The sequence below is a fragment of the Lichenostomus cassidix genome, chromosome 4A, assembly GCF_008360975.1.
Source record: "Lichenostomus cassidix isolate B80296 chromosome 4A, HeHo_3.0, whole genome shotgun sequence".
Classification (NCBI taxonomy): domain Eukaryota; kingdom Metazoa; phylum Chordata; class Aves; order Passeriformes; family Meliphagidae; genus Lichenostomus; species Lichenostomus cassidix.
In genome coordinates, this window is record NC_139485.1 from 13857650 (window position 1) to 13885226 (window position 27577).

The 27577-nt window shown below is 53.6% G+C and overlaps 1 protein-coding gene and 1 pseudogene across 2 annotated transcripts; one reads left to right on the top strand and one right to left on the bottom strand.

Moving 5' to 3' along the window:
- On the top strand, nucleotides 1–27577 carry NALF2 (NALCN channel auxiliary factor 2). Of its 2 annotated transcripts, none has more exons than XM_085060623.1 (3): nucleotides 1–1135; nucleotides 17183–17330; nucleotides 17855–27577. In XM_085060623.1, exons 1-3 carry the CDS (start codon nucleotides 365–367, stop codon nucleotides 18253–18255), a joined length of 1320 nt encoding a protein of 439 aa, XP_084916749.1. In that variant the 5' UTR covers nucleotides 1–364; the 3' UTR covers nucleotides 18256–27577. The 2 variants fall into 2 exon arrangements, with proteins under 2 accessions (XP_084916749.1, XP_084916748.1); XM_085060622.1 differs by having other exon boundaries at nucleotides 78–1135; nucleotides 17183–17354.
- Nucleotides 23526–24302, bottom strand: LOC146437532 (SAP30-binding protein pseudogene; annotated as a pseudogene).

Here is a 27577-nt window from a genome sequence, read left to right on the forward strand (position 1 = left end):
TCGGCAGTGCCGGCCGGGCCGGGCCGCGGCCGTGCCGGTGCCGGTGCCGGCGGAGCGGGGGCAGCGCGCAGGCGCAGCGCTCGCGGCTCCTCAAGGTGTTGGCGGCGCGGCCGAAGATGGCGACAGACTGAGGGCGATGGGGCCGGGCGGCGGCGGCGGCGGGCGCGGGGCGGCCCCGGCACCGCGCCGGGGCAAGCGGAAAGCCGAGTGAGGGCGGCCGGGGCATGCCCGGGGCCGGGGCCGGGGCCGGGGCGGGCGGCGGCGGCGGGGCGCGGCGGGGGCGGCGCGGGCATGGCGGCGGCGCGGGGCAGGTGACAGCGGCGGCAGCGCGGCGCTGCCCGCCCGCCGCCCGCGCGCCCCCGGCATGATCCGCGGCGCCTGGATGTCCCCCCGCGGGGGCGCCGCCGGCGGGGCCGTGTGCTGCGCGCCGCGCCGCAGCGACAAGCCGGTGGCCGACCCCGAGCGGGCGCAGAAATGGCGCCTGTCGCTCGCCTCGCTCCTCTTCTTCACCGTGCTCCTCTCCGACCATCTGTGGCTCTGCGCCGGGGCCAAGCTGCGGGCGCGGGAGCGGCCGCGGGGCCGCGGGCCGCGGGCGCTGCTGGCGGCCGAGCCGGCGGGCGGCGGCGGCGGCGGCAGCTGCGAGGCCCTGCTGGGCAACCTGAGCCGCGGCCCCGGCGGGCCCTGCCCCGCCGCCCGCGGGGACCTGGACTCGGCGTGCGCCCGGCTGCTCGCCCCGCAGCGCCCGCGGGCCCCCGGCGCGCCCCTGCGCTCGCCCCCCGCCGCCGCCGCCGCCGCCGCCGCGCCCTTCTTCGCCTCGCCCTCCTCCAAAAGGACCTTCCTGCAGGCTTACTTCAGGAACTTCAACCTCTCCTTTTGTGATACTTACACGATCTGGGACCTGCTGCGGGAGATGGCCGGCCCCGACGGCCTGGACTGCAGCCTGGACAACCTGATGGTGGACCTGGTGGTGGCGGCGGCCGGGGCGCTGGGCGGGGAGGCCTGTAGCAGCTGCGTCCAGGCGTACCAGCGGCTGGACCAACACGCTCAGGAAAAATACGAGGAGTTCGACCTCTTGCTGGAGAAGTACTTGCAATCGGAAGAGTACTCGGTCAGATCCTGCCTGACAGACTGCAAGGTATGAGGGGGTTGTCCCGGGCGAGCTGGGCTGCAGAGGGTTCGGTTGCATGGAGGTACCGTGGTCACCCTGCACCCTCGCCTGTCCACGGGCTGAGGTCTCCCTCTGCTCCCCAAATCTCTCCTGGCAGTGGTGGTGGGACAAGTACGGAGCCTTCTGGAAAGCTGGGACAGAGTGGTGGGACAGAGAAGGCAAAGTGGGACTTGGCACGTCCATTCACACCTGTGCACATGCAGGCAGCTCCTGACATCCCTCTCCCAACACCCTGCTCCCAACGCCTCAGTCTGAGCACCCAACTCATGACACCCCAATCCTGACATGCCACTCACAACACCTCAATCTGAGCACCCCACTCCCGACACCCCAATCCCTACTAGCCTCACCGACACCCCTTTCCATGTGCTCCCCTGTGCACTCAGGGGCTGAGCTGGGGCAGGTGTGGGGCCCCTCACCTCTACCTCAGACCTGCTGCTGTTCCTGGGACAGCTCGGGACTCTGCCTGGCTGTCATTAGACCAGTGGTGACCTGAGATGAACCATGGTACCAGGGTCCTTTCCCAGTACACAGCAGCTGTTTTCCACTTCTTCCACCCCTTCTGCCCAGGGAGCTGGACTAGAGGTGCTGGTTTGTGCCTCCCCCTTGGTGTTGCCCCCAGGGTCACTGACTGTTCCCAGTCCTGGCTCACAGTCCATGTTCTGAAAGCCGATGGGTTGGTTGCCTCTCCCAACATCAATGGGATCAAGCCTCAGCATGATGCTGTCTCCTCTCCCAAATGAGAGTTGTGGTTGGATCTCCATCAGAACCCCCAGGGTGCTTCTTCTGGATGCTCTGTTCTTAGAAGCCCGTGGTGCCTGCAGTTTCTGCCTGCTCCTACCTGCCTGGCTCACCTGTGCATGCTCCCTCCAGACGTCACCTCTGGGAAGTGCAATGGTCTCCACAATTAAACCTGCTTCCCTTTATCAGATCTGTGTCTTGGGGTGTGTGACAGCATCGTCCACCCCAGGGACAGTGGCAGAGCTTGCCTCCTGGTAGTAGAACAGTTGGCTGCTCCTCGTCTGGGACCGGAGTTTTGAGGGACACTTGGAGCTGCAGGGCAGCTCTTGGAGTGATGTTCATGCCCTGGGAAAGTGTGGGAGCAGCACCAGGAGCAGTGCTGGGACACTGAGGTGGTGTCTTTCACCAAGGCCACGCTGGTGAGATCCTGACCACCACTCCAAGGGTCGCTTTTGTGAGGAGCTGGCTTTGGACAGGAGCTTGTGCTGGCCTTCTGGGCCTGGGCCAAGCCAGGCAATTACAATCTGCTTTCCCAAATTCTCCCTGTGGTTTCCAGGGGATGTAGTATTCAGCCTGCTCCCAGTAGTTTGGTCCTGCAGCTCTGCTTCTGCAGGGAGTTTGGTGCTGTCCATTGTGCTGCTCCTCCTCCCAGGGGCCCAGCAGGAGCAGGGTCTCCCTGGGCCGTGTCTGGTGGAGCATAGACATTCCAGCTTCAGGCTTAGCTTGCATCTCTGCTGAGACATGCAGAGAGAGAAGTGAAAGAGGTGAGAAAATAATCATTATGTTGGGACTCTAAAGTATAGAGAAACAGAGCTGTGCTTTGATGAGTCTCCATTAAGTGTCCCTGGATTTAACATCCTTGATGGGAGAGCAGGAAATGTGCTTGGGAGACGCAGAGCTGGAGGTAGTGGCAAGACTCCTACCTCTGAACTGGCTCTGTGTTGTGTCAGTGCATCCTTAGAGCATTTGTGAGCTCCAGCTTTGCATTCCACAGGCGGTGCTTGGGAAGCAACAGGAGGCATGAACAGCAGGGACAACCTGTGCACACTCCCCTGGGCCACCCACGGGGAAATTCCCGTGGGAGTGCCCAAGTCTGCATGCTCCCACCTGAGCCCTAACAGCTCCCGTCCTTTTGGTCACTCCTGAAAATCAGGCTGCTTCATTTAAGGCTATTCACTCCATATTTAGGTGCCTTACTCCAGCTTTTCACATCCATGAGACTCAGCTTTTCCCTCTCAGTGGCTGTTCCCCATCTGTGAATTGAGGCTAATGCCAGACTCCTCCAGCCTTGTGGTGATGAGCGAGTTTTGGCCTGATTTTAAGTCCTCTGGACTTGAGCAGGGACTGCAATTACTCATTGGCTTGGAAAAATGTGGCTGGTGGGATTTTTGAGGCAGTTTGAATTGGTAATTTCCATCCAGATGCTAAATAATACCTGTTTGTGAGGGATGGCAGAGCTACTGCTCGATGGTGACAACATCTGAGAGCAAATGACAGGAAAACAGGAGAGGAGTGGAGAAAAACAGAATGGAATGTGCAGCTCGGCCAGTGTGAGAGCTCCTGCAGAGCCCTCACAGCAGGATTCTGGCTGCAGGAGCTCTGGAGCTAGAGAAACAGGATTTAAAGGATAATTCTGGGACACGGGACCATGGTAGCTGTGCATGGAAGGTTATTGCTGCTTCCCATTTGCATCCCTGCCATTCCATAACAGCAGCTGGAAAATTGAAGGTGGGGAAGCACGGCAGCTCCAGCTCACCTGCACTCAGCCTCCCTCTGCAGAGCCACGGATCCCTCTGGAATTCGGTCCCTAGGAAGTGTGGCTCACTAGAGAGCTCAGAGGGAGCTCTGTGGCAGCCAAACCACTCCAGTGATTTGGCTCTTTATTCCATCTGATTTCAAATAACAGCAACACCAAATCCCAACCGGAGCTGCTGGTTCCTTCCTGCAGCGGCAGGTTTGACCCCGACCTAAAAACTTGGAAGCATCTGAGCATTGTGGATTAGTTTCAGAAGACACATAATTCCCTATTAATAAATCATCCTGTGAGCTGCCTTCAGGTTTGGGAGGGAAAAGCGGGTGCTGCTGGGAAGGGAAACTGCATCCTAAGCATCCCAAGTCCAGATCTGTCTGTGCCTGGAGTTTGGGGAAGACTGGACCAAAGTCTCACTGGGAGAGAGGAATCCCATGAAATGGTGGGGTCTGTGTGTAATTCAGATGCTGAGATTACTCAGTGCTGTCATACTCTGGCTTTTTATTTTCTGCTTGGGGATCATTCCTGGGCAGATCCCACTTTCTGCATATGTTGTTATTCCCATGCAGCACCATAAGCTTCCAAATCACTCCCTGGAAATCTTTTACTTGTTGCTCTTACAACTAACCCCAGAAATCCCTGTGATTGAGAGATGGTGAACCATGAAGATGCGCTTCTGGGGTTTATTGTTTTCATTTCTCATTCAGTGGGAGTTTGGAGGTCTGGCTTTTAGAGGAACCCGCATGGACAGGAGCCCTGGCATCCTGCAGACAGGAGTGCAAAAGGGAAGTGGGTCCACAAGGTGCATCCATCTTCTCAAACACATTTCACCTCTTGCTGTGAGGATCTGCCTGCCGGGTCATGGTGCTAGGTAGGGATGAGGTGGATAAAAGGTGGAAAACGCCTGTGTTTTAATGAGCATAAGTGGGAAAAGTCATTAACTGAGTCGGGAGCAGCTGCCAGCTGCCTCCATCTCGCCTGTTCCTGTGTGACTTGTACCCTTTGTCACTGCAGGACACAATGAACTTGGTGCGTTGAGGAGTTGTGGGGACACTTTGGAGCATCTTCCAAAGGGCTTTGAGGAGGACACAGCCTGGGGACATTGATATTGGACTCATATATCCATCAGGAAATGTGGGGCAGCAGCAGCAGCACTCAAACTGAGCCCAGGCTTTGCAGGACTTAGTGCAGGAGGAAATACCTGTCTCTCCAAAGCAATGCCCTGAGGGATGCTTAGGGCTCGTTTGTGCCTTTTTTCCATCTTTTCAAACAGGAAAAGAGCTGTTTTTCTCTGGCTTGACCACCAGATGAGGGCTTTGTTCGTGCCAAGGCTGAGCTCTGCGTGCTGGCTCCTGCCCCAGCAGCTCCTGAAAGTGCCCCCTCCCACCATTCCTGGGGCAAATCAAGATCTATGGGACACAGCCTGTGGAATTAAGGAGTCATTAGGCTGTGAGAAACAAAGCTGTGGAGAGAGAAGGGCTGACAGGCAGAGCTGGGCAGGCCGGGCTGGACAGGACCTGTAGCATCTCAGATGTGATTAGATTATCAGGTTTCTCCGTGCACAGGCCCATGGCTGTGGGGTCTGGTTCTGCACCTCTGGTTTCCCTAGTACCCCTGGCAGGGCAGGATTTCACTCCTGAGGCTTTGCCAGTGTTTCTGTGCCGTGGGTGCACAGTGATGTGGTAAGAGATGGAAGCTGTTCCTGCTCTGCCATCACCCCTGGCACAGCCCACTTGGAGCAGGGAGCAAATCAATCCCCAGTGCTCTGGGTCCTGTTTTCTGGCTCTTGTTTAACCTGGAGTAGCATCAGTGATTGGCATCCCTGTGGAGCATCTCTCCCTGTGGAGTGTCCTCTGGACATCCAAGCCCACTGGGGCTGGGAACTTTGGCAACACCATGTCTTGGGGTTCTCTCAGTGCCAGGCATGCCTCTTGGGGGAACCAAAGCAGCGTTTTACCTTCACAAAAGTAGCTCAAGTTGAGTTTATTTGGGCTGTGCTTATCCAAAATGCTGCTCAACCTGGTGTGCTCCTGCTCCGAGTCTGGATGGCTCCTTGCACAGAGGGAAGGTCCCTTGTGGACCGCAGCAAAAATGATTTCACCTAAACCTTGTGCTTTTTTGAGGAGTTATATTAATATTGAGGCTTCCAGAGAATCTATGAATGGTTGACTGCAAAGCTGCACACTGGACCTAGTCCCCTCTAGAGCATTTGCTGCACCAGGAACAGCAGCATCCAGAAGGGGAGAGGCTGCTCCCACACACCTTGTCAGCTCCGGAGCTTCTCCTCCAGAACCAGGCTGGCCAGTGAGGTGGAGTTTTACTGGTATTTCATGAAGTGAAAAAAGGTTCCGGAGTGAATTCCAGAGTAATTCCAGTCATTTGGCAGCTGGAGCAGGAGCACATGCACGAGCTTAGCCAAGCGTGTGGCTCCACATTCCCCACTCATTCTGTGGGAGCAAAGGGAACTTTTTGCAGCCCTGCACAAAGATGTGGTTCAGTTGTACAAAGAATTTGGACCAAAGGAGCATGGTGAGTTTGGTGTGCAGGTGCTGTGGCTGCAGCCTCTGGCACAGCCCAATTCCAGTGCCTTGTGTCTGGTACCTCCTCAATGCTTGAAAACTGAGATCAAGGCTTGGAAAACAAGAGAAGCAAAAACTGAACTGATTGAAGTTTGCCATGTAGAAAAAAAGGTCTAGAGGTGTCAGGAATGCTGCAGTGGTACCTGGGACTTCCAGGAAGGCTGCAAGCCAGATGGGAATGGGGATGCTCAGACAGTGCTGGGATGGTCCTGAGTTTTGCTTGGGGTTGAGACATCCCAAGCTGCCTGGGAACATGTGGTGGGCTGGAGGCTGTACCCACACAGGTGCTGTGGGGTGAAGTGGCCTGGGATGGGGTCAGGGTGTGAATGGGAGGGATTTATGGGGGATTTGGGTGGTGTTTGGCTGCCTCCTTTATGCTGGTTGTCTGTCAGTCCTTGTCGTTTGCCTGTCCTCACCCATGTCTGTCTGTGGTGCTGCAGGGAAAACCCACAAGCTTCCCAAGGCAGCAGCAGGTCTCCATGGAGCAACAGGCAGGCCAGGAAATGGTGCAGGGACAGCGAGGGAGGGTGAGATCTGTCTCCATCAAACTGTCACCAGTAGCTCCAAGTGCCGCAGGCTCCAGTGCCAGATCTGGCTCCATGTGCTCCTGGTGGTGATGTCAGCCAAATGTGGGATCTGGGAATCCAACATGACCCCCAGCCCCCTTGCTGTGCACATCCACAGTCTGCCTATGGTGGTCCAGACTGGGGATGTCTTGCCACGCTGCTTTCTCTACCAAGCAGTGATCCGTACTCCCCACGGATAAAGGGTTGTGCCAGTGCCTCGCTGACTTCCAGCCCTGCATGCATCCCGGGGAGAGGAGGCAGCACCGGGTGGTGGGAGAGAATGTACAGGGTGTCTGCTTGAACCCAGCTGGATCTGCCCTCACAATGGGTTTCACCTGGCTCCTGCCTGAGGACAGGATTCTTTTCCATCACGAAAGGAGCCGTTTGTGCCCAGCAGGGATCACACATGGCCTGGCCTGACCCCGGCACCGGGCAGTGCCAAGGACCACACACAGAGAGGGCTTGTCAAAACATCCCATGTCCCCAGGCCTGTCCCTATGGATGCTCCACCGGCTGTTCCTCTGCTGCTGGCTCCTGAGCTGTCCCCCAGGGTGGGAGGCAGCAGGCAGGCAGGCAGGATGTACTTGGCTGCTGGGGGCTATTCCGCTGTCACCGGGATGCCATTAGGATGCGACTCATGCCTGGCTCCACACAGGAGCGAGCTCCACTGTCCTTTGAAGGGCAATGACTCAGGAACAGCAAATCTGTGAATGAGACACAAAGGCTGCCTGGGCAAGAAGTAGCCATCTGTCCACGCTGCTCCAGCCCCATTCCCGCGGGCAGAGCCGGCAGCTGCCTGCCTGGGATAGCTCAGCTGCTTCAGCCTCGCTTCTCTTCCCGGCTCCTGGCTTTTCCCTGGGGACTCTCTCCCAGCCATGCTCCCAGGGTGTCACAGGGGGAGCAGTGCTGGCAGCATTGGCTCCTCCAGATACTGCCAACGTGGCCACTCTGTTAAAAAAGCAGCATGACATGGCCTCACCTGGCAAGGGTTTGGCTTTCCAGAGCCCTGCCTACACCAGCATCCCGGTGTTGCTGGTCCTGGCTGGAGAAAGAAATGCCACCTGCCTTGCTTATCCTCTTGGGAGTAAAAGCTACACGTGTTTGGCATCTTGGCTGGAGTCTTATTCCTGCACAGCAGCTCTGCAGCGCTGCTGGCGGGTGAAGGCTGCAAATGGACAAGAGAGTGAAGGTAGAGTTGGAGAGGGGACCTGGAAATGGCTGGGATGGGAGGGTGAGGGCTGTGCCAGCACCTGGGTTTGCCCAGATCAGGGAGCCTGGAACACCCTGTGTCTGCAGGCACCAGTTCCAAGCATTCCCCACTGGTGTTGGTTATGGAGGGAGATGAGGCAAGCAGAATTTTCTTGGAATTTTCTGAACAGGTGCAGTTTGGGAAGGACTGACCAGTGCTGGCAGAGCAGGAGCCATATTTCTGTCTTTAATGTAATGAGTCCAATCCCCCTGACTTGCTCTTGGTCTTCAGTCTCATCTTCCTTAGAGCTGCTTGTCTTCTGTGTCATTTTCCATGGAGCTGGATGTGGAGAGGAGGAATCCACAGGAGTCTCTGCATGTGTGTGCAGAGCAGCATTTTCCTGCCGTGCTATGTTGCATGTTTGTCATCATTCCTTGCTGTCCCGTTCAAATGAGGCTGTCAGGAAGCACCAGGAGCTCTGGGATGGCAGCCTGGCTTGGAGCATGGTCCTGGGACAGCTCTCCAGACATTCCTTGCTCATGGGAATGCAAGGGAAGCATTCTGCTTCCCTGTGCAGAGGATAATGGGAGAGGGAGAGGGAGAGGGAGAGCCCCAGGCTGTATTGGGCTTGCTCCAGGGGAGAGCAGCAGGAATGGGGCTTCCCCGCAGTAGCTCATCCCTTGGGATTTGCTGCCTGAGGAGCGATGCCAGCCGGGAGCGCCTGCCTGCTGCTCACCACGGAGACTGAGAGTTATCCTGGGGCTTTCCTCCCCTGGAAGGGAGCAGGAGATTTCTGCAAGTGGTGTTCAGCCAGGGATGGAAAACCAGAAGTTGCCGCTCTTGGATCTGACATGAGCCATGGTCTGTTCTGTGTCTCCAGCAGTAGGAGCTGCCAGGAGAGCTGATAAGCATCTCTAAATCATCTTTGCCTGCATTTAAGGGATCTGTGGGCACAAGTTTAGGTGGCTGCAAGGTCCAGCATGAGCATGGAAGGCTGTACACTTCCCTGTGTCCATGGAAGGTGCCCAGGAGCCAGGATGCTCCTGTCTCCCTGCTGCTTGCTCCATGAGGGAGCTGGGAGAGACCAGATCCTGCTGCTCACCCCACAGGGTGCACAAGGATGACATGAAGGACCAGGTTCTTCATGCTGCCTTACACCCTGTCCCATTCACACTCGTGCCAAGTGAGATATTGCAGGATCCTGCCCAAGGGGCTACTGGAAGAGTGCAGGATTGGGCCCTTCCATAGGAATTGGATGTGAGGCAGCCCTTGCTGGGCTGGACGCTCACACCATCCTAAGAACAATTTTCCAACCTCACCACTTCCTTGGAAGGGGGATGAGCGAAGAAGCTTCTCCTTCGCCCCCATCACTGGTGGGTAATTTATGGCTAGTGGCACTGAAGTGTCTCGCCTTTATTTTTTTATATCCTATCTAATGTAACAGGATGTTCTCATTAGCTGTATAAATGTTTAATCCACTTTTGAATCCTGCTAAGCCCCTGACTGCAGCAGGATCTAATGGGAGTGAATTCCTCAAGCCATCCTAATGGATTGCAGGGACCTCACTTTCCCTCTGTCCCGTGTTCAGCTTCAGCTTTGCAGAGGTCTTCAATTACTTTTTAACTAATTGGGCTGGTAGGATGGGCTGCTAAGTGACCCACTGGTCTTTGCAGCCTCAGCAAGGGCTGGCAGGTGAGGGATTGTACAGGATGGAGCTGCTGGAGCCAGTCCAGAGGAGGCCATGGAGCTGCTCCAAGGGCTGGAGCCCCTCTGCTCTGGAGCCAGGCTGGGAGAGCTGGGGGAGTTCACCTAGTGAGGGGAAGGCTCCAGGGAGACCTTAGAATCCCTGCCAGTGCCTAAAGGGGCTCCAAGGGAGCTTGAGAGGGACTTTGGACAAGGGTCTGGAGGGACAGGACACAGGGAATGGCTTCCCACTGCCAGAGGGCAGGGTGAGATGGGATATTGGGAACAACTTCTTTCCTTAGAGTGTGGTGAGGCCCTGGAACTGGAGGCCTGGCCACCCCGCCTCCCCCTTGGGCCATGGCCATGAGATGTCACAAGGACAGAGCCCTCCAGATGCTGAGGAGAGCTGCTGTCTCCCTGGCCAGCAGCTGCTTGTCCCTGTCTTCTGGTGTCCATCCCGTTCCCACACAAACCTCCACATCCATCTGGCCTTGCCTTCCTGACAAGCTGCTTTTCTCCTCTCTAAAGCCTGACCCTCCTTGAAATGGGAGCACAAAGCAGCAGCCTGGATTTACTGCAGCCTGGGAATGTTGGTCCCTCCAGGCTCACTGTGCTCCCAGGACCTTGGGACAGGGACTTTCTGTGCCTGGGGTCTGGCAGCAGTGCCCACAGGCAGGCCACCATGGCTGAGCCACTGTGTCCCAGACACTGCCAGGGAATTCCCAGGGCAAGTAGGGAGGACACACCCAGGATGTGAGGAGGGGGGCCTGAACAGGAGATTGACATCAGGAACGCTGGGATGAGAGCTCAGATCTGTGAGCAGAGCATTGTCACTCCATGCTCACCCTCCTTGGAGAGAGGATGCATCTATCCTGAGGTGGAGTTTGATGATGAAATGGAAATATTCCATGGGAATTGGGATGTTTTCTAGCAGTGATCTGGGGCCAAGCGCCTCCTGTAACGGGCTGGGGGCTGCAGGAGTGGTCAGGCAGGCCTGGGTGGCTGGACAGGGATGTAACCTCCAGCCAGATCCCAACCAGCACTGGGGAAAACAGGAGCTGTGGTGAGAGGGAAGAGGCTGCAGACACTGCTGGGCAGGGACATGGAGCAACCTGTGACATGCCTGGAGACAGGCGCTGGCTGTGGAAAGCAGGAGGGCCTGGCACTGGTCACTGCCTTCTTGTTCATCCAGCTGTGCCATTAATTGCTGTGATTAATCAATAGCCACAGGCACATGGCCATGTTGAGATGCCATGTGCTCTGTCCCCTCAGTGCAGGAGCTACCAGAGGTGTCCAAAGCAAGTCCACAAGCTCTGCTTTTGCAGGGAATGCTTCCTGCTTTGGTACAACCACAGTCACAGGCTCTTCCTCCTGGGCTTGTTCCAAGAGGAGTGTGGCATTGCTGGAATGAGACCTGGCTTTTCCCTGGGCTCTGCACACAGCCCTGGGTGTCATGAGCAGAGGAGCAAAGCCAGGAGGCTGTGACTGTGGTGTCTGTCCCCTGAGAGCATTCCCAGGGCTGGGAGCTGACGCTGTCACCCTGCTGTGGGTGCTGACAGTGTGCATGTGCTTGCAGTGACATGTTGGGATGCTGGTTCTCCCATCCTTTCCCACTCCAGTTCTTCCCAAGGCATGTGTCAAGCTGCCTGATATCGTGACATAGTGTGACATTTGTTACCTGGGTGTTGAGTGTGTCAGGTGTGTGGGGGGTCACACTTTAAAACTGTTTTCTCCCAATTTTGGACAATGAGCACTTGGGGCATTGTGTGTCTCAGAATGCATTTGAAAGTCTTGGAGGGGGAATTCGGGGCTTTTCCCTCTAAAAGAGGGAGCGTTCAGACAGTCCCTTTAATCCAAGAACTGGGAATTAAAGCTAAAATGCTTTATTTTTAAAACTAAAATTAAAAGTTCTAAACGTTAAAACTATCAGCTGCTTCATGGGGTCATTGAATGATGACTGAGTAGCTCTGACAAGTTGCTTTCAGGTAATACGGTAGTGACTTCATCACTGAGGTCAAAGGATGTGGATCTGGTCCTGGGATGCAGGTGGGGAGCCACAGTTTGGGAGCACAAGGGACATTCCACTCTGGTGGGTGGCCAACCTGGACCCCCCTGCACCTGGAATGCTGCCCAACAAGCAGGATGTGAGCTGGTGTCATGGATGGGATGGCTGAGGAGAACTTCTGGGAAAACCAGCCTTGGAGAGGTGTGGGCTACAGGGCAGTGGAAAGCCTGAAATGAGCACATCCCAGCCAGCCCAGCAGCTCCACGTGGAGTTTCCAGTAGTGTTTGAGGAGCACCCGCTCTGGCCAGGGTTCACCAGTGCTGTTCCCTGCCGCCTGCCTGCATCCATCCCCATTCCCCCATTCCCCCATCTCCATCCATGTCCCTGGCATTCCTGCTGGCAGCCCCATCCCAGTGCCCACCGCAGCCACTGCTCCGTGCCCTCCAGAGCTGGGTACAATGGGCAGAGGCTCCCCTGGTTGGGAAACGGAGGAGCTGCGGCTCCAGCACTGTCATCGCCAGGCAAAAGGCAACTTCATATTAAAAATGAAGGAAAAACAATTCAAATCCCATAATCCTGCCCAGTTGCTGGGGTTTAGGGTTGGGTTGGTGTTTTCTCCCCGCTCTCCTAACTCAGAGCATGTGAATGTGTCAAGGCAGGGATAACAACTCCAGAACTATCAAAGAAACCAAGAATCAGCTGTTCCAGAGATGATGTTGGAACACCCCACAGCAAGGAGAATTTTTTAAAAAGCTTAAGAAAAGCTGCTTTAAAGCTCCACATTGTTGCTGTCCGAGTTAATTGAATACAGTGGTAATTGGACATTGCAGATGTGTTTGTAACTCTTCCTGGCTGGCCCTGGACCTCAGCATTCCCTTAATCCTCTGCCATCCAAGGGGGCTCTTCTCTCCCCCCCAGCCTGTCCTGCTTCCCGCGCTGCATCCTGATGTGCCAGAGCTTGGAGAGCTGCCCGCGTGGCTCATTAGCAGTGCTCATTTCCCTGTGTCAAAGATTAATGAGGCACAGCCACTCCAGATGCTCCTCTCAGGCCAGGATGGAAATGTGAGTCCCAGGAAGTGCTCTGGGAGGGGCAGGGGGTCCTCCAGGCTGGGGGTCTGTCAGGGACAGGTAGGGATTTCTCCTCCCATCCCTCCTGGAAGCTGGGAGCTGGGTGCACCCAGTGAGAAAAGAGGGAGAGTCATGATGGCAGAGCCCAGCTTCCAGAGTGATCCTCACCTCTGGTCCAAGCACACTCCCATGTCTTCTTTTTATTTTATTTTGTAGGGAAAACCTCCCCATTTCTCTCTTTGCTCTCCAGCCTGCAGATCCCCCTTCCAGAGAAGTGGATTTTGGGCTGGGGATGCTGCCCCAACCCCTGCCTGTAATTAAGGAGAAGAGTTTGTTACATTTGTGCCATGAGCAGGATTTTCCTTGGGGAGACTTCCTGAGCATTGATTCCTGTTCAAATGGGAAAACAACAGTTTGTTGTGTTAATTATAGCTGGTGTTCCCAGTGGATATCCAGACTATCCCAAGCACTGCATCCTCTGCAGAGGTGGTGTATCCCAGGGATGCTGCTCTATTCCTGCTCCTTGGTTCTCCCAAAATGTATCTGGATGGTTCTACAGGCAATGCCAGAGTTTACAACATACTGGCAGCAACTGGACTGGCCTTGAAGTGGCCAAATTTGTGCAGGACAAGGACACAGAAAGACTCTGGAAAAGCTGTTTGGTGGGGAATGCTGTCCTGGTACTGACAGGAGACAGAGGGAATAGTGCAGGCAGGGAAGAACTCTAATTTGGCACAGAATTCTGTGTGAAAGCACTGTCCCTCTGACTGCTGCTTCCAGATCCTGCTGGAAGTGTGAGCAGACAGGGAGCTTAATTCCCTAGTGGAAATCCAATTCATTTTGGGTTTTTTTTAATGTCTTTTATGATGAGGTTTTTCATTCCACCTGCAAAATTCCGATGTGGACAGATAGCCTGTCCTCCTCCTTCCATATAAATGGGGTTTCTGAAGTTGGCTCCTTTCCTGGGCAGCCAAATTCTGTGTGCTTTCTCAGAGTTATGCAGCCAGCTAAAAATGCAGGAAGAGGGCACCAAACTGGAGCTATTTTGGAGTTCAGGTCACTTATATTTACTTGGCCAGGCTGGAGATCTGCCAAAAGCCAAACCAGAATGGCAGGAGCACTGATTGCAACCCAACCTGCTTCCTGAAGAATCCAGAGAGGGCAGGGATGGAAACCAGGGAGCTTTCCTAGTTGATCTAAGCAGGGAATAAATTCCTTCCTGTCCCAAATTCTCACATGTCTTTTTTAACAGCAAAACAAAGGAGGTTGTGTGGGGTAAGCTTGGAGATACCAAAGCCTTGAGCATCCAAAGGGAATTTGCTCCTTGCCTGTGACATGGATCTCTGTGGATGAGTGATGGGAGGACACTGGGATCTCCTGGGGATCCACCTGTGTCTCAGCCTGATCCCAGTGGAGTGGGAGAGCCCTTGTGGACCAGCAGGTCTTGGTTGTCTCCATTTTTTAGTATGGGCAAAAATTTTTGAGGTAGTTTCTATGCTGCAGAGCTGCAGGAATTCCTCCTGCAACACCTGGAGGATCTGCAGCCCAGCGTGGCAGGGCTGGCTGGGATCAGTGCTTCCCTCAGGGAAGGCAGGTTGCCCTGGAAAGGAAAGGAAAAAAAGAAGGCACACAGGAAATCCTGGTTCAGGTTCTGGATGAGTGCTCCAACTCTGCCTTCTCTGGTGGTATCATCAGTTCCTTGCAATCTCTTGCAATCTTCCGTATTTTCATTAATTCATGGAATGTCCATGTCTGCGACTCCAACCCTCTGCGAGACTTCCTTGCTGGAAATCAACACAAATGTTTGAGGGAGAAAACGTGTGGATCCATACAGAATCTGCTTGTTCCAGCTGCATTTTCCACCCAAATCCAGAGCCAGAACAGCTCAGGTGACACAAACAGTCCTCTGCTGGAGAACCCAGTGTACTCTCCATGCAGGGCTGCACATGAGCCCAGGTGGGAGCTGAGATGTGACTGGGATCTAGGAAGCAGCGTGGGAGAGAGTTGGAGCTGGGAAAGAGACTGGCAGGAAATAGAAGCGAGTAAATCAGCCGAGCTCGCCTGAGTTGTGACTAAAGGGGGAGCGTGAGACATCTGCAAATATTAGAGATGTGTAAACACGGAGCAGGGAGAGGGAATGGTGGAGGGAATGATTGAAGGGAGTGAACTTTTGGATGGAAAAATGTAGGTCAAGTATGAAGGAAAACTTGTAGGCAGCAAGATAAGTGCTGTAAAACAGCCTCCTTGGGAAACACGAGGAAGTCCCATTGATGGAGATGTTTATCCTAAGGCAGATGAGGGTTGGAAAACAGGCTGAGCTGGAGAGATGGATTCAGGATGTCCATCCCAGATGGGGCCAGGCACAGCAGTTGTGCCCATCCAGCTCCTGCTGTGTCATAATTCCCCCTTAAACTACAGGCTGGTTATGGTTTAGTTAATGCATCTGGCTTTTAAACCTGAAAACTTCGTGGCTTAAGGGGGAATTCATCCCACCCCACTTCAGCCAGTTGAAATTCAAGCAGGTCATCCACACCAGCTGTCCAAAATCCTGGATGATCACCAGGGAAAGGAGCAGCACCTCCAGCCCCTCACTGCCGGACACTCCAGAGGACTGAGGTGTTCTCACACACCCTTTTGTTGCTCTAAAGGCAGCCCAAATAATTAAGGTAATTAATAAGGGCCCTCTCTGTCTTGCTCCAGATGACACTGGAGTGTGTTTGGAGCGGGTGGAAACAACAGCGTTGTGTCCAGGCAGGGACTTGTTGAGTCCTCGGATTGGAATAAGGATGTGTCCTGTCAGGATAAATCTTGGGCAGACAGTGGATGCTTTGGAGCCCATTTTACACCCCCTGGTGCTGTGTCCCATCACTGTAAGGTGTCACTGTCCCCTGAGCTCTCTCTATGCTCCCTCCATAAGTTGTGTCTTGGTGCCCATTAAAGCTTTTGCAATAAAAGTTTTACCAAAACTAACACACTTTCATGAAAATTCTGGGTTTCATGATTTGGCATTTTCCAGGGAGGAAAAAAAACCCTAAAATATCTTGCCAAGAATTTCCCAACCAGCTTTAATCCTGAGATACCACCATGGTCCAAACAAGCGATGATAAGGATCTGTAGAAAACATGGGGAAACAAAGAAGTGATGGGTTTAAAGCCTCCAGAAAATGAAAATGCAGCTGGAAGGAGGAGCACAGGGTTTCTCCAAGCATGCCAAGGAGGGAAACTCATTCCCTTTGAATCACAGGGAGTCCATTCTAGCTGGTTTCAAAGGAAGTTGGATGTGGTCATGGAATGACTGTGGCACTGTCACTCGTGCCCACATGAGTTCATGGATGAGCTGGAATTGCCACGGTTTTTTTGCAGCCTGAGGGATGATGCACTCCAGGAGAAATGGGAGCTCTCCCTCCCTCTCTGCTACAGTCAGTGGAGACAAACAACTTCCCCCGTGCCTGATGCTGGGGAGATAAGGGAAATTTGGGAATATGCTACTAACTCAGGCCATCTGGGCTGTGCCCAGCTATCTTCAATGGGCACAAGCACAAGGAGGCTGGAAAGGAAGAGGGAAACCCAGGACTGGACAAGCTGGAGAGGCAGGGAATGTGGCACAGCCTTGCAGTCACAGCTGAACCCCTAGGGTGCTCTTCCTTCTGGAAATGTTGCCAAGTGCAGCTCAAAGTATCAGGAAGGTGAGCAGAGCACATGGAGACACCCGTACCGCTGTTTGGTACATCCCAGTGCTAGTGCCTCTGTGGAAAATGAACAAATTTCCCTCTTGAGCCAAAAGAAATGGCACAGCAGAAGTTCCAGATGTCAGGGAATTGGGAATCTCTCCCAGGACCAGGTGGGGAAGGTGAGGAAGGGTGTTATTTGGTGGCAGAGAGGGACAAGCCTGAGGTGCAGCAGCTGCAGGCACTGCATCCCAGCTGCTTCTGTCCAGCAGCTTTTCCAGCAGGAAATCTCCAGTGAGGACTGGCCCATGATCTCTTTTGCTGTCCCATGTCCCACGTCCAGAGCTGATGGGGACCAAAGCACTTTAGGGGAGGTGAGAATCCCTCCCCTTCCCAGGAGAGCAGCAGGATGTCTCAGGGATGAGGAGGATGCTCTGGGATGGGTGATAAGCAACATTTGAATTTCTGTGTGACAGACCGAGCTCTTGGGCCACTGATGTTGATGGAGTCTGTCACGGTGCCTGTCTGTAGGGGACATTATTCCATGTGGTTACTTAGCTTTATTGTTGTGGTGGATTTAGCTGGATAGATGAGTTCCACCATTGTGACCTCCGGGGGGTTATTTGAATCCATCGCTGTTAAACAAATGACCCAGACACACATTTCCCACGAGAACTGGGAGCTCTCCCTTCCCCTTTTACACTGCGATGCTCCAGCTATCCCAGAGCTTGGGCAGTGACGTGTCCCTCTCCATGATTTCCCCCAGGCTGTCTATAAGGCGTGGCTGTGCTCCGAGTATTTCAACGTGACCCAGCAGCAGTGCCGGCAGCGGATCCCATGCAAGCAATACTGCCTGGAGGTGCAGACCAGGTGCCCCTTCGTGTTACCGGACAATGATGAGCTGATCTATGGAGGTTTGCCTGGCTTCATCTGTACGGGTAAGGAGGGCAGGGCTCACACGGGGCATGGGCGGGGTGATGGTGAGCCCTGGGAAATTTCCAACTCACTTCCCAGGTTTGGAAGGCTCATCAGGGTGGAGTGGGAGGAGATGCAGTGTGGAAATATTGCCTGGTGCCGAAATGTGGCCATCCCGAGGGTACAGTATAAGGGGTTAACGGGGACACAGAAACATCTCAGCACGGCAGATGAAGGTCCCACCTCTGACTGAAAGCTAAAGCATGGAAGGAGCTGCAAGTGATGGATTAAAGCCGGGTGGGGGTCTTGAACCTCTGTGAGCAGGATTTGGGGAGCTCGCCTTGCTGGTGTGTGTAAGCTCACAGATGTGCTGGGGGCCAGTCCTAGGGGGTGTCTGGGTGTCCTGGTTCTCAGGTGTGCCCACTCCACGGGACCACCCCTGCAGGCACCAGGGCTCACTCCCTCTGCAGCCTCATCCTCGGTATCCCACTGACCCCTCCTCCTGCTCCCTTCCTTCCCGCAGGGCTACTGGAAAACCAGCTGCCCGACGAGGAGGCCAAGTGCTGCGAGGTGCAATGGGACTCCTGCGAGCACCCCCCAGACAGCAACGAGGACACATCCCCCAAATCCACGGCGTCAGAGTCGCTCCATTTCCACCGCCACGACCCCCACCTCCATCACCAGCGGCAGAACCACTACCACCTCTACCACCACCACCACCACCAGTACCACCAGCCCCGCTCCCCGTCCTTGCTGCCGGTCTCCGCGGGGTCTCGCCTCAGCAGCAGCAGGATCAGACTGTGCGTGCTGGTCCTGATGCTCCTCCACACCATGGTGTCCTTCTCGAGCGTGCACGGTGGCGCTGGGGGGCTCGGCCTGGAGGCCCCGCCCGCCCTGGAGGAGAGCGTGGCACGGGACGAGTGACGCAGAGGGCAGAGCCGACCTCCAAGGAGAACGCCAGATCTTTTTTCCATAAGGGGGGCACATGCTATTCCTCCAATGGGAGGCACGGGATTGGGGGTGGCACACACGCACCCCCGCACATCCCCCAAGAGCTGCTCGCGCGGGGCATCCCCGTGGTGAAGAGTCTCTAACGCGCACAGGGCTGCGGGACCCGGCGCCAGAAGGGTTCGGGCAGGGGCAGCATTCCCGGCCCCGCAGGCGCCGGGCGGGTGGGAACGGCGCGGGGGCGGGGGGACCGAGGGGAGGGGTCCCTTGGGATCGAGGGGTGTCCCCGTGGGACTGCCGAGCGTCCCCCGGCCGCTGCCGCGAGTGCCTTGGGCTCCCGCGCCTCCCCTGCCCGCACCGTGCCGAGGTTTGACGGTCGGCCCGGCCCTCGTTCCTTTTCTCCTGGGTCTGTGAATCCCGAGGGAGCAGGCGGAGGGGCAGCACCTCCTGGCACAGCCTGTCCCACTCCTGTCCCAGGGAAAAGCCAGCGGCTCGGGGCAGAACCACCCTGGTGGGGCGCAGCATCCTCAGCGCGGCGCTGCCTCGCCGGTGGGGTTTGGGGACGGGAGTGGGATGCTGTGACACTGCACTGTGGTACCACTCGGGGTTGGTCTCACTGCATCCCAACCTGCTCCTCCAGCCTGGCCTTTCCTGCTCCTCTGTGCGAGGAGGTGGAGAGGGAGGAGGTGTGGAGCAGGAGGGACGTCCCCAGCATTCCCACATCCCACTTTGCCAAGTGTCCTGATGATTTGGTGTAACCTTTTTCGTTGTCCTTCCTGGCTGGTGGGACTGGTGTCAGTGAGGAGTTGGGGAGATGTGATTCCAGCAGCACACAGGCTGAGGGAGAGGGATCCCACGTGGCAACAGTTGGATGCAGGGAATCCCAAAGGCATCCTTCCATGCTTCCCAGCTACAAATCATTGACTGGATGGCAGGAGGACTGGGCAAAAGGGCTGGAGAAATCTGGCTTTGAGGGAGAGTCTCCCACACAAAGAGGCACTAATAAAGCCCAGCTAGGGAGGAGCATTTTTGTGAATAGTTTCAATCCATGGATGCCCCCAGATCCGGAAATTTCTAGGATCCCAGCTGGACTTGGCCGGGCAAGGTACTGGCTGGTGCAGCCTCATTCAGCTCACTTGGGGTGTTTTTTTAATCTGAGCTCAACATATCCAGGGATTCAGCCCCGAACAGACATCAGATCCCTAGGATCTGATCCCTGGGTCATTTCCTAGGAAACTCCCAATTTTCCACCCACCCACTAGAACTGTTCCCAGCATGGACACTGAGGTGGTGCCTCTGGGCCAGGCACCAGGGTTTGTAATTTGTCCTGGGTGTGAGCAGGGAAGGAGGAGAGGGTTTTTTAGCACGAGGTCATGAGTTGGGTGTGAACGCACTCCCTGCTCCCAGAGTGGCTAGAATTGTCCCTCTGATGCCAGTCTGGCTCTTGACAGAAAGCTACAGCAGAGCCATGCGTGGATCACTGCAGGAGACAGGGATGGAGCAGGAGGAATGTCTTGCTGCATCCCAGATTATTCCCCTATCCCTGCAAGGCTATAGGAAGTCCCAGAGTTGATGACCACTAGGAGTTTTGTGATTTCTAGTCTGTTGACGTGAAGCAAAACCGAGGTGAAGCAGAGCCCCATGAGCAGACCCCCATGAGCAAAGCTACTTCCTGCCTGGCTGGAAGAAGGAAGTACCAGGCATCTCGTGGGAAGCACAGGTTTCCTGACATTTCCAGCCCATTTCCAGACCAAAGAGCCTCTGAGAAGCAGCTGAATGTTTGATTCCTGCTTTGACTTGAATCTCAGAGCTTTGGGGTGATGTTTACACACCACCAGTTGCCTGTTCCCAAAGTCCTGCAGAGATGAGACCTGTGATCCCGTTGTCCCCTTGTTTTTGGCATGGGAGAAGTGGTGCTCATGGAGGATGGAGAGTGTTTCCTGAGCAGATTCCCTAGCTGTTGCCACCCAAAAAAGTAGGATGTTTCTCATTTGACTATTCCTCATGACATCCATATAATTCCAGCCTAGTTTACACCAGTCAAAGCAGTTGGACGTGAAGCAGTTCTGCAAACCAGGATCCAATTCCTTGGTTTACTGTGAGCAGTGGGTTGTGGAGCTGCTCTGACAAGGAGCAAAAGCTCCCAGGCAGGCCAGGGGAGGGAGCACAGCCCCATCCCTGCCTCCAGACAGCCGGATCCTGAAGGAAATTAGATTTCTCCTGCACTGCCAAGAGTTAAGCTAATTCCAGGCGCCTCTCTCAGAGATAGGCTGTGTCCAATCTTGGATCGACTCATTGGGAGAGAGAAGAATAGCCCAGTGTGGTGCGTCAGTGAGTGGCCCTGAGTCACTGGCCCTGTTCATTGTGTCATGTGTGACACTGAGCAGCGCTGGCAGGCACAGGGTGCCCCAGCCTCAGTCCCTGCACCACATCCAGATCTGGATCCAGATTCGGCACCATCCTGAGGATCCTTCTTCCTGCCGCGAGGGGCTCATGTCACACTAGTGATGGAGCATCAGGCCAGACTTGGGGGTTGGTGGTGGGTGATGTGGGATTCCCAGAGAAGCTGTGGAAATGTCCAAGACCAGGTTGGACAGGGCTTGGAGCAACCCAGTCTGGTGGGAGGTGTCTCTGCCCATGGCAGGGGGTGGAACAGGATGAACTTTCAGTTCCCTTCAATCCAAACCATTCCATGATTCCATGATTTCCACAGAGCTGCAGGAGTGAGGTCCAACAGCCCAAGTCCTCTTCAGGGGGTGCTGGCAGGGATTTGCTGGAATAACTTGGGAGCTGTGAGAAATGGTTTCACCTTCCCTAACACCAGCTGGAGGCTTCCCTCAGGAGGCCAGGAACACACGCTGCATCCCAGTGAATCGGGAAGTGGTGCCAGCTCAGAACTGGGCTGGTCAAGGTGGCTACTGGGGAGGTTTGAGCCCCATCCACCAGGAGTGAGGAGACCCCCAGAGCAGTTTTGGAGGAGATCTGTGTGTTTCCAGGCCATGGCTCCCACGAGGTGTTCCCAGGAGGATGAGATGGCAGAAGGAGCACACAGGATACAGATCCACTCTGGGAGCACGGGATGGGCTTTACCTGCTGCAAGTGGGAGGAAAGTGCTGAGTCTTCCCAGAGCGAGGCTTTGGAAGGAGATCTTTTCTTTAGCAAGTCTGGGCTGCTGTCAATAAGTTCTGTGGTTTTAGGGCACCATATGCTGCATTCAACACTTTGCCAATCTCCTTAAACGGATCCAGACAAGGCTGTTCCCAGAGCAGGAGCAGCTGGAAGCGGTGTACAGAGCAGTCCGTCATCAGGAGCCTGTTGGATAAAATTCCTGCCTTTGGTCTGACATTACAACCTCCTAATCCTCCATCCCTGAGCACTCTGGCTTTGCTCTCCAAGAGAGCAGCCTGGGAAGCAGACAGTGACATTGTCTCACTTAACACCACTGGCATTATTTTTACTACAACATGGAGGGAATGTGCCTGGAAAAGGAAGGAATGTGGCTGGATAAAGAGGGAATGTGCCTGGATAAGGAGGGAAAGGGCTTCCTTGCCCTGTGTGCCCAGGGATGCTTCACCCCAAGCCCTGTGTCCACCAGAGCAGGGGCCCTTTGCAATCCCAAATGCATCCCACATTCCCAAAGCCACCTTGGAAAACATGAGCTCTAAATGATTTATCCTGCCAGGAACTTAAACCAAAGGGGCTTTGTCCTTTTCATCCAATGATCTTATCTCTTCTCCCTAAAGAAAGTGCCCCATGTTGGGATTAATGTGTAAAATTCAAACTTTCCTTCAATGGATAAACTTCTCTTTGCTCAGAGAAAATTCCCAGTATGAAGCAGTGATTGCTTCCTGGTGAGGGGATTTCTCATCCCGTGGGAGGTGAGGGATGATGTTGTCTCCACAGGCTCCAGGTGTGGTCAGGAGAAGGAGCAAAGGGAGCCGGGTCCAGCGTTATTCCCGGGTTTTGCACTTTCATGTAGCTGCCAGTTGTACAAATTAATTAAAAATAACTGAAGAAAAATCCCAAAGAAAGGCCCCGCTTCCTCTGGGGAACATTAATCATTAGTTGAGTCTTTTTCTTATGAAAATACAGATCCATGGTAGCCCCAGGCAGAAGATTCCCAGGGAGAGCCCTCACCATTCGTGCTCGGAGTTAGGGAAATCGCTTTGAAAGCATCTGACAACTAAAGCAGAACATGTTGAGTAACTTGGCAACACTGGGAAAACATCTGGAACTGGTTTTTCTTCAACACATTTTGCTTTGCTTCAAGAGGAGATGTCAGGGCAGTTCATTCACTGCCACTCAGGGCCGCGGGCGGGGCCGGGAGACGCTCGGCTGCCGCCTGGAGGAAGGGAATAAAGGGAAAATTCCAGATATCTGTTGCTCCTGGGCAGGATCCTGCAGGGCCAGACCATGGGGTGTCCCCGTGCTGAGCTCTGCAGGTGCCTCCTGCTCTCTGGTGGCACTGAGTGTGAAGGTTTGGGATGGGTTTTTGAGATTGCCTAGAAACACTGTGGCTACCCCATCGCTGAGAGTGTCCAAGGCCAAGTTGGGAGGGGCTTGGAGCAACCTGGGATAGTGGAAGGTGTCCCTGCCCATGGCAGGGGGTGGAACTGGATGATCTTGAAGGTCCCTTCCCACCCAAACCACTCTGGGATTCCATGATTTCCACAGAGCCAGAGGGAGTGAGGTCCCATAGCCCAGGTTACCATCAGCTTGTGATTCACCCTAATCCCATTCCTGCTGCCGCCCGGGAAAGGAATGCCTGTAGGGATTGGTAGAGACAAAGTCAGGACAGAAACATCCCTGGATTCTGCCAAAAAGCGATGGGGCAGTGTACTAGTTTGAAAGCAAACCAGCAGGATATTCCAAGTCAGAACTACAATTTAATAGGAAAATTAAAGGCAACAGTACAGAAACACTGGCTTAGACTGACAAAGTCAAAATACAATCTGACACCCTGTTGGTCAGGGTGGTGGTAGCAGTCCAATTAAATGATGGCTACAGACCCATTGAAGCAGTGGATGTGGTTCTGTCAAAGCAGTGATCCTGTAGAGAGACCTGGTCCTTCTCTGGAGGTCCAGTGATGGTTATTGAGCTCTTGTCTTCTGGCAATCCAGTGGTAGTGTCTCCGTGGTGTTCCAAGCCTCAGATTATATTCAGGTAGGAATGTTCAATTCCTCCCCTCTGGGCAGTAGATCTCCCAGTGGGATGATGTCATTCTATGAGACCTTTCCTCGGTGGTGTCACTTGCTCCTCCTCCTCTTCTGGGCATTTCCTGCAGTGGTGCTGGATGTTGTGGTGGTTGTGGAAGCAGTGCTTGTTGTACCCCTTTTAGTGCCAGTCACAAATTCAACCTTTGTGCATTCCTTCTTGGCCTTCTCCAGTTTGTCCATCTCAATCTTCTGGGCTTTAGCTAGTGCCTTGTAATATGAATCCTCTGACCAGCCATGAGGATCAAACACATCCTTTGGGTAATTTGTACCAAGTTCATCGATGGAACAAAACCGGATCAGATTTTCATAGATGCTGGGGTTGCGAAATTCCTTTTTCCTCTGAATGATGTAGTTCATATCCATGCCCTCTTTCATTTTCCTCTCATACAGCTTCTCAATTTTATCCTGCAGTTGGTTAGAACATCTGCCACGAGGCTCAGGTGGGATTTTGATCTCATCTGGGGACATGTTCTGCAGTCTCTCTGAAAAAGAAGCAACCAGCCTCTGAGGATCTCTTTTCTCCACTTCTGGGAATTCCTTTAGGTCACTAGCCTTAGATTTTTCAGTCTTTGAATCATCATCTGACTGCCTGCGGTTCTCATCACCCTCATCTTCATACCCTTCCTTGTCCCCATCCAGGCAGGTAAAGTTATCTTCTCTGTACCCAGCTGAGACCAAGCCTCCTTTCTCTCCCATGGGCACTCCCCCATCACTCACCATCATTCCAGCCTCACTGTCTGACTCCGAGTCTGAATCCTTGGTGTAAACCACCAGCGAGGAGAGAACGCTGTGTTTCACCACTGCCATCTCCCACCTCAGCCACCAGGAGTGCCTCACTTGAGGCACCAAAAATGTACAAGTTTGAAAGCAAACCTGGGGGAGATTCCAAGTCAGAACTACAATTTAATAGGAAAATTGAAATAAAGGCAACAGTATAGAAACACTGGCTTAAACTGACAGAGTGTATTAGTTTGAAAACAAACCAGTGAGAGATTGCAAGTCAGGATTAAAATTTAATAGGAAAATTAAAAGTGGAATAATACAAGGGGAAAAAAAAACCACAGACAAAGTCAGATACAACCTGACACCCTGTTAGGGTGGTGGTAGCAGTCCAAATGAAGTAGTTCAGTTCAAGCAGTGATCCTGTGAAGGTCTAGTCTCCAGCTGAAGGTCCAGTGGTAGCTCTTGTCCTCTGGGAATCCAGCAGACAGTGCTGACTTGAGCAGTTCCGAGGCCAGGTTATATCCACGTGGGAATGCTTGGCTCCTCCTTCCTGAGTGGAGCATCTCACAATAGGATGAGATAAGTCCAGAGTCATGTGGTGGTTTCTTGATGGCCCATTGTCTGTTATCAGAATTGAGTCATAGCAGGAGATAACAGCTTATGTCCCACAGCTAGTGGTAATAGAATACTAAATACATCTATATTGTAATCCAGGACACAGAGTCAGAGCACAGCCTGCCACCCTGTTGGTCAGGGTGGTGATAGCAGTTCAGGTAGATGGTGGCTGCAATCTCCTTGGAGTGATGGATGTGGTCTGGTTGAAGTGGTGATCCTGAAGAAAGATCTGGTCTGCCTCTGAAAGTCCAGTGGTGACTCTGGAGCTCTTCTCCTGTGGGAATCCAATGGAAGTGGTCATCCAGTGTTCCAAAGACTCAGTTTATATGCAGGTGGGGTGTTCAGTCCTCCCCACAGGGCAGGGCATCTCACAATGGGGTGATGTGATCTGTGAGTCATTCTATGAGACCCTGATGGCCCATTAGCAGAGATGGCTCCCCACAGAGTGGCTGCTGCTCCCCCAGAGGGAGTTATCAGGACTGAGTCATGGAGAAGATAAAGAACACTGCCCCACCTGTCTTAAAAGCTTATGGAGATGGTAATAAAATACATACTTTTGGTTACATCTTACATTGTAACCCAGGACAGGCAGGGAATTCTGTGTATCAGCTTCTTGTGCTTCCCTGGGACTTCCTGTCCCTGGGGGGTTAAACCTCTCTTAAATTAGGCTGGAAAAGTTGGGAAGGAACACCATGTCTGGTGTTCAGGTTGGATGTTAAGGATCTCCTTCAGCCCAAAAGTCAGCTCATGGACATCCCAGCTGGAGGTACCACTATCACACAACCCCAAAAATCATCCCTTCTCCCACAGAAGGAGCCTGCTTAGAGCTCCTGGGTCACAGCAGCCCTGGAGCTGCACAGCTCCCACCATGAGTCCATTTTATTCCAGGAATGGAAGGATTTTAGCAGCTCTTTTTGGGTGTTCTTGGTCCAGGTGGCTCTTTGGGTGACTTACCAGCCCTGCAAGTCTCTGTAATGAAGGAGGAGGGGAGCAGAAGGAATGCTGTGGTGGAGGATGGACCATTTTTAATTGAGGATCATAAAAAAATTAGGAATAATTAGTTTTAATAGTTGCTGGGGTTTTCTCAAAGCTCTCAGCCCCTCTCAAAAGGCCTGGGCAGGAGATGGTGAGTTCCTGAGCCAAGTCCCTCTACCCTTTCCTGCTCCACATCTCCAGGACTTGTGTTCCAGGCAAGGCCAGATGCAGTTTCCAGCCTTTTTAGCATTTCAGGGTGATCCTTTTTCAGCCCAGAAAGTTGACAACTCCGATTGTTTTAAACTGAAACTCAACAAAAAAACCCCCAAAATTAGGTTTGGCTTATGAAATTTGGGGTTGGTTTTACCATTTTTAAATGTATTTGGGAACTGGACATGCCTGAGTTGCAAAACAAAAAGACAAAAAGAGCCAGACAGTGATTTTTTTTTATTTTGAAACTTGTCAAAACAAGCCAGATTGATCATTATGACCAATTTTTCTCCTTTTTTTTTTTTTCAAATTGAGAAATGCATCCAGAACAGCCCTTCCCCACAAAACCTTTCATACTCCAAAAACAAAGCAAAAAAAAAAATCAATCATACTTTTTCTGCTGATACAGTTGGAACTGGCAGCAGTGGATTGGGAGAGAATAGCAATTTGTAAGGAATTCCAACCAGCTCTCCTTAAAATAGCATCCAGCCAGTTTCTCCAGGGCAGGAGGCTGGGTGGCTCCGTGGTGGGAACAGGCTGGAGCAAAGCCTGGCTGAGCAGGCTAGGATAACACCTTGGGAATGGAAGGACACCTTCCCCAGGGGAATCAGAGATGCTGCTGCCTGGGAGGAATTCCTGGGGATCCCCAGCCATCCCTCTGATGGAGGTTTGGTTTGGTTTTCTGTCCCAACCCAAACTGAATCCAGCTCCTCTGAGCCTCCTGTTCGGACACAGCCTCAGGATGCCTTCAAAAGGGAGATGTTCCTGTCTGAGCACTGGGGTGGAAGTTGGGAACAAATTCCACGCGCTGGTCCTTGAGGGAGCCAACGCCACGTTTAGGAGGGATGTGGGAAGGGAGAGGAGAGCAGGAGGAGACCTCAGCCCCTTGTGCCCTTCTCCCTCCAGAGCTGGGGCTCCCTGCCTTGGTCTGGGTGTCCCAGAGCCTCGGGGGGATCAGTGGGGAGCTCAGGGGGACCTGTGTGGCCTGCAGTGCCCAGGCTGCTGGTGCCCAAAGCCTTCTCAAGTGCTTGTGCCATGTGGGTGGTGACAGAGCTCGGCCGACCCCAACGAGGTCCTTTTCCAGTGAGTGGTGGTGAAACACAAACCAACATTGCTGAAGTCAAAGTATCCTTTCTAATCCCCCGGCCCGGTTTCTCTTTCTTTCCAGCTTTTCCTCCTCCGCCTCCCGGACCCTCCCTCTGTTCCCACCCCCCTTCTGTTTCTCTTTTTCCCCTCTGTCATAAGAAAGTGACTGTGTCCTCGAGGGGACAGTTTTCTTATGCCATTTTATACACTGTGCTTCATGTTTAGAACTTTTTTGCACTAGTTCCTATTACATTTATTTTCCAAACTGGTTTGACAAAAAACAAAAAAAAAACCCAACAAAAACACAATCCCATGCTATAATTCAGTTGTATTAAAATATTATCCTACTACTCTCTGTGTTCAATAGTCTCTGTACCTGTAATGCTTTCAGTTCTGTTGTATTTTGGGGCCGAGGTTTTCTCTGCTCCTTGTTTAACCCAGTAAAGAAATAAAATGTTAAGAATTGATGATAA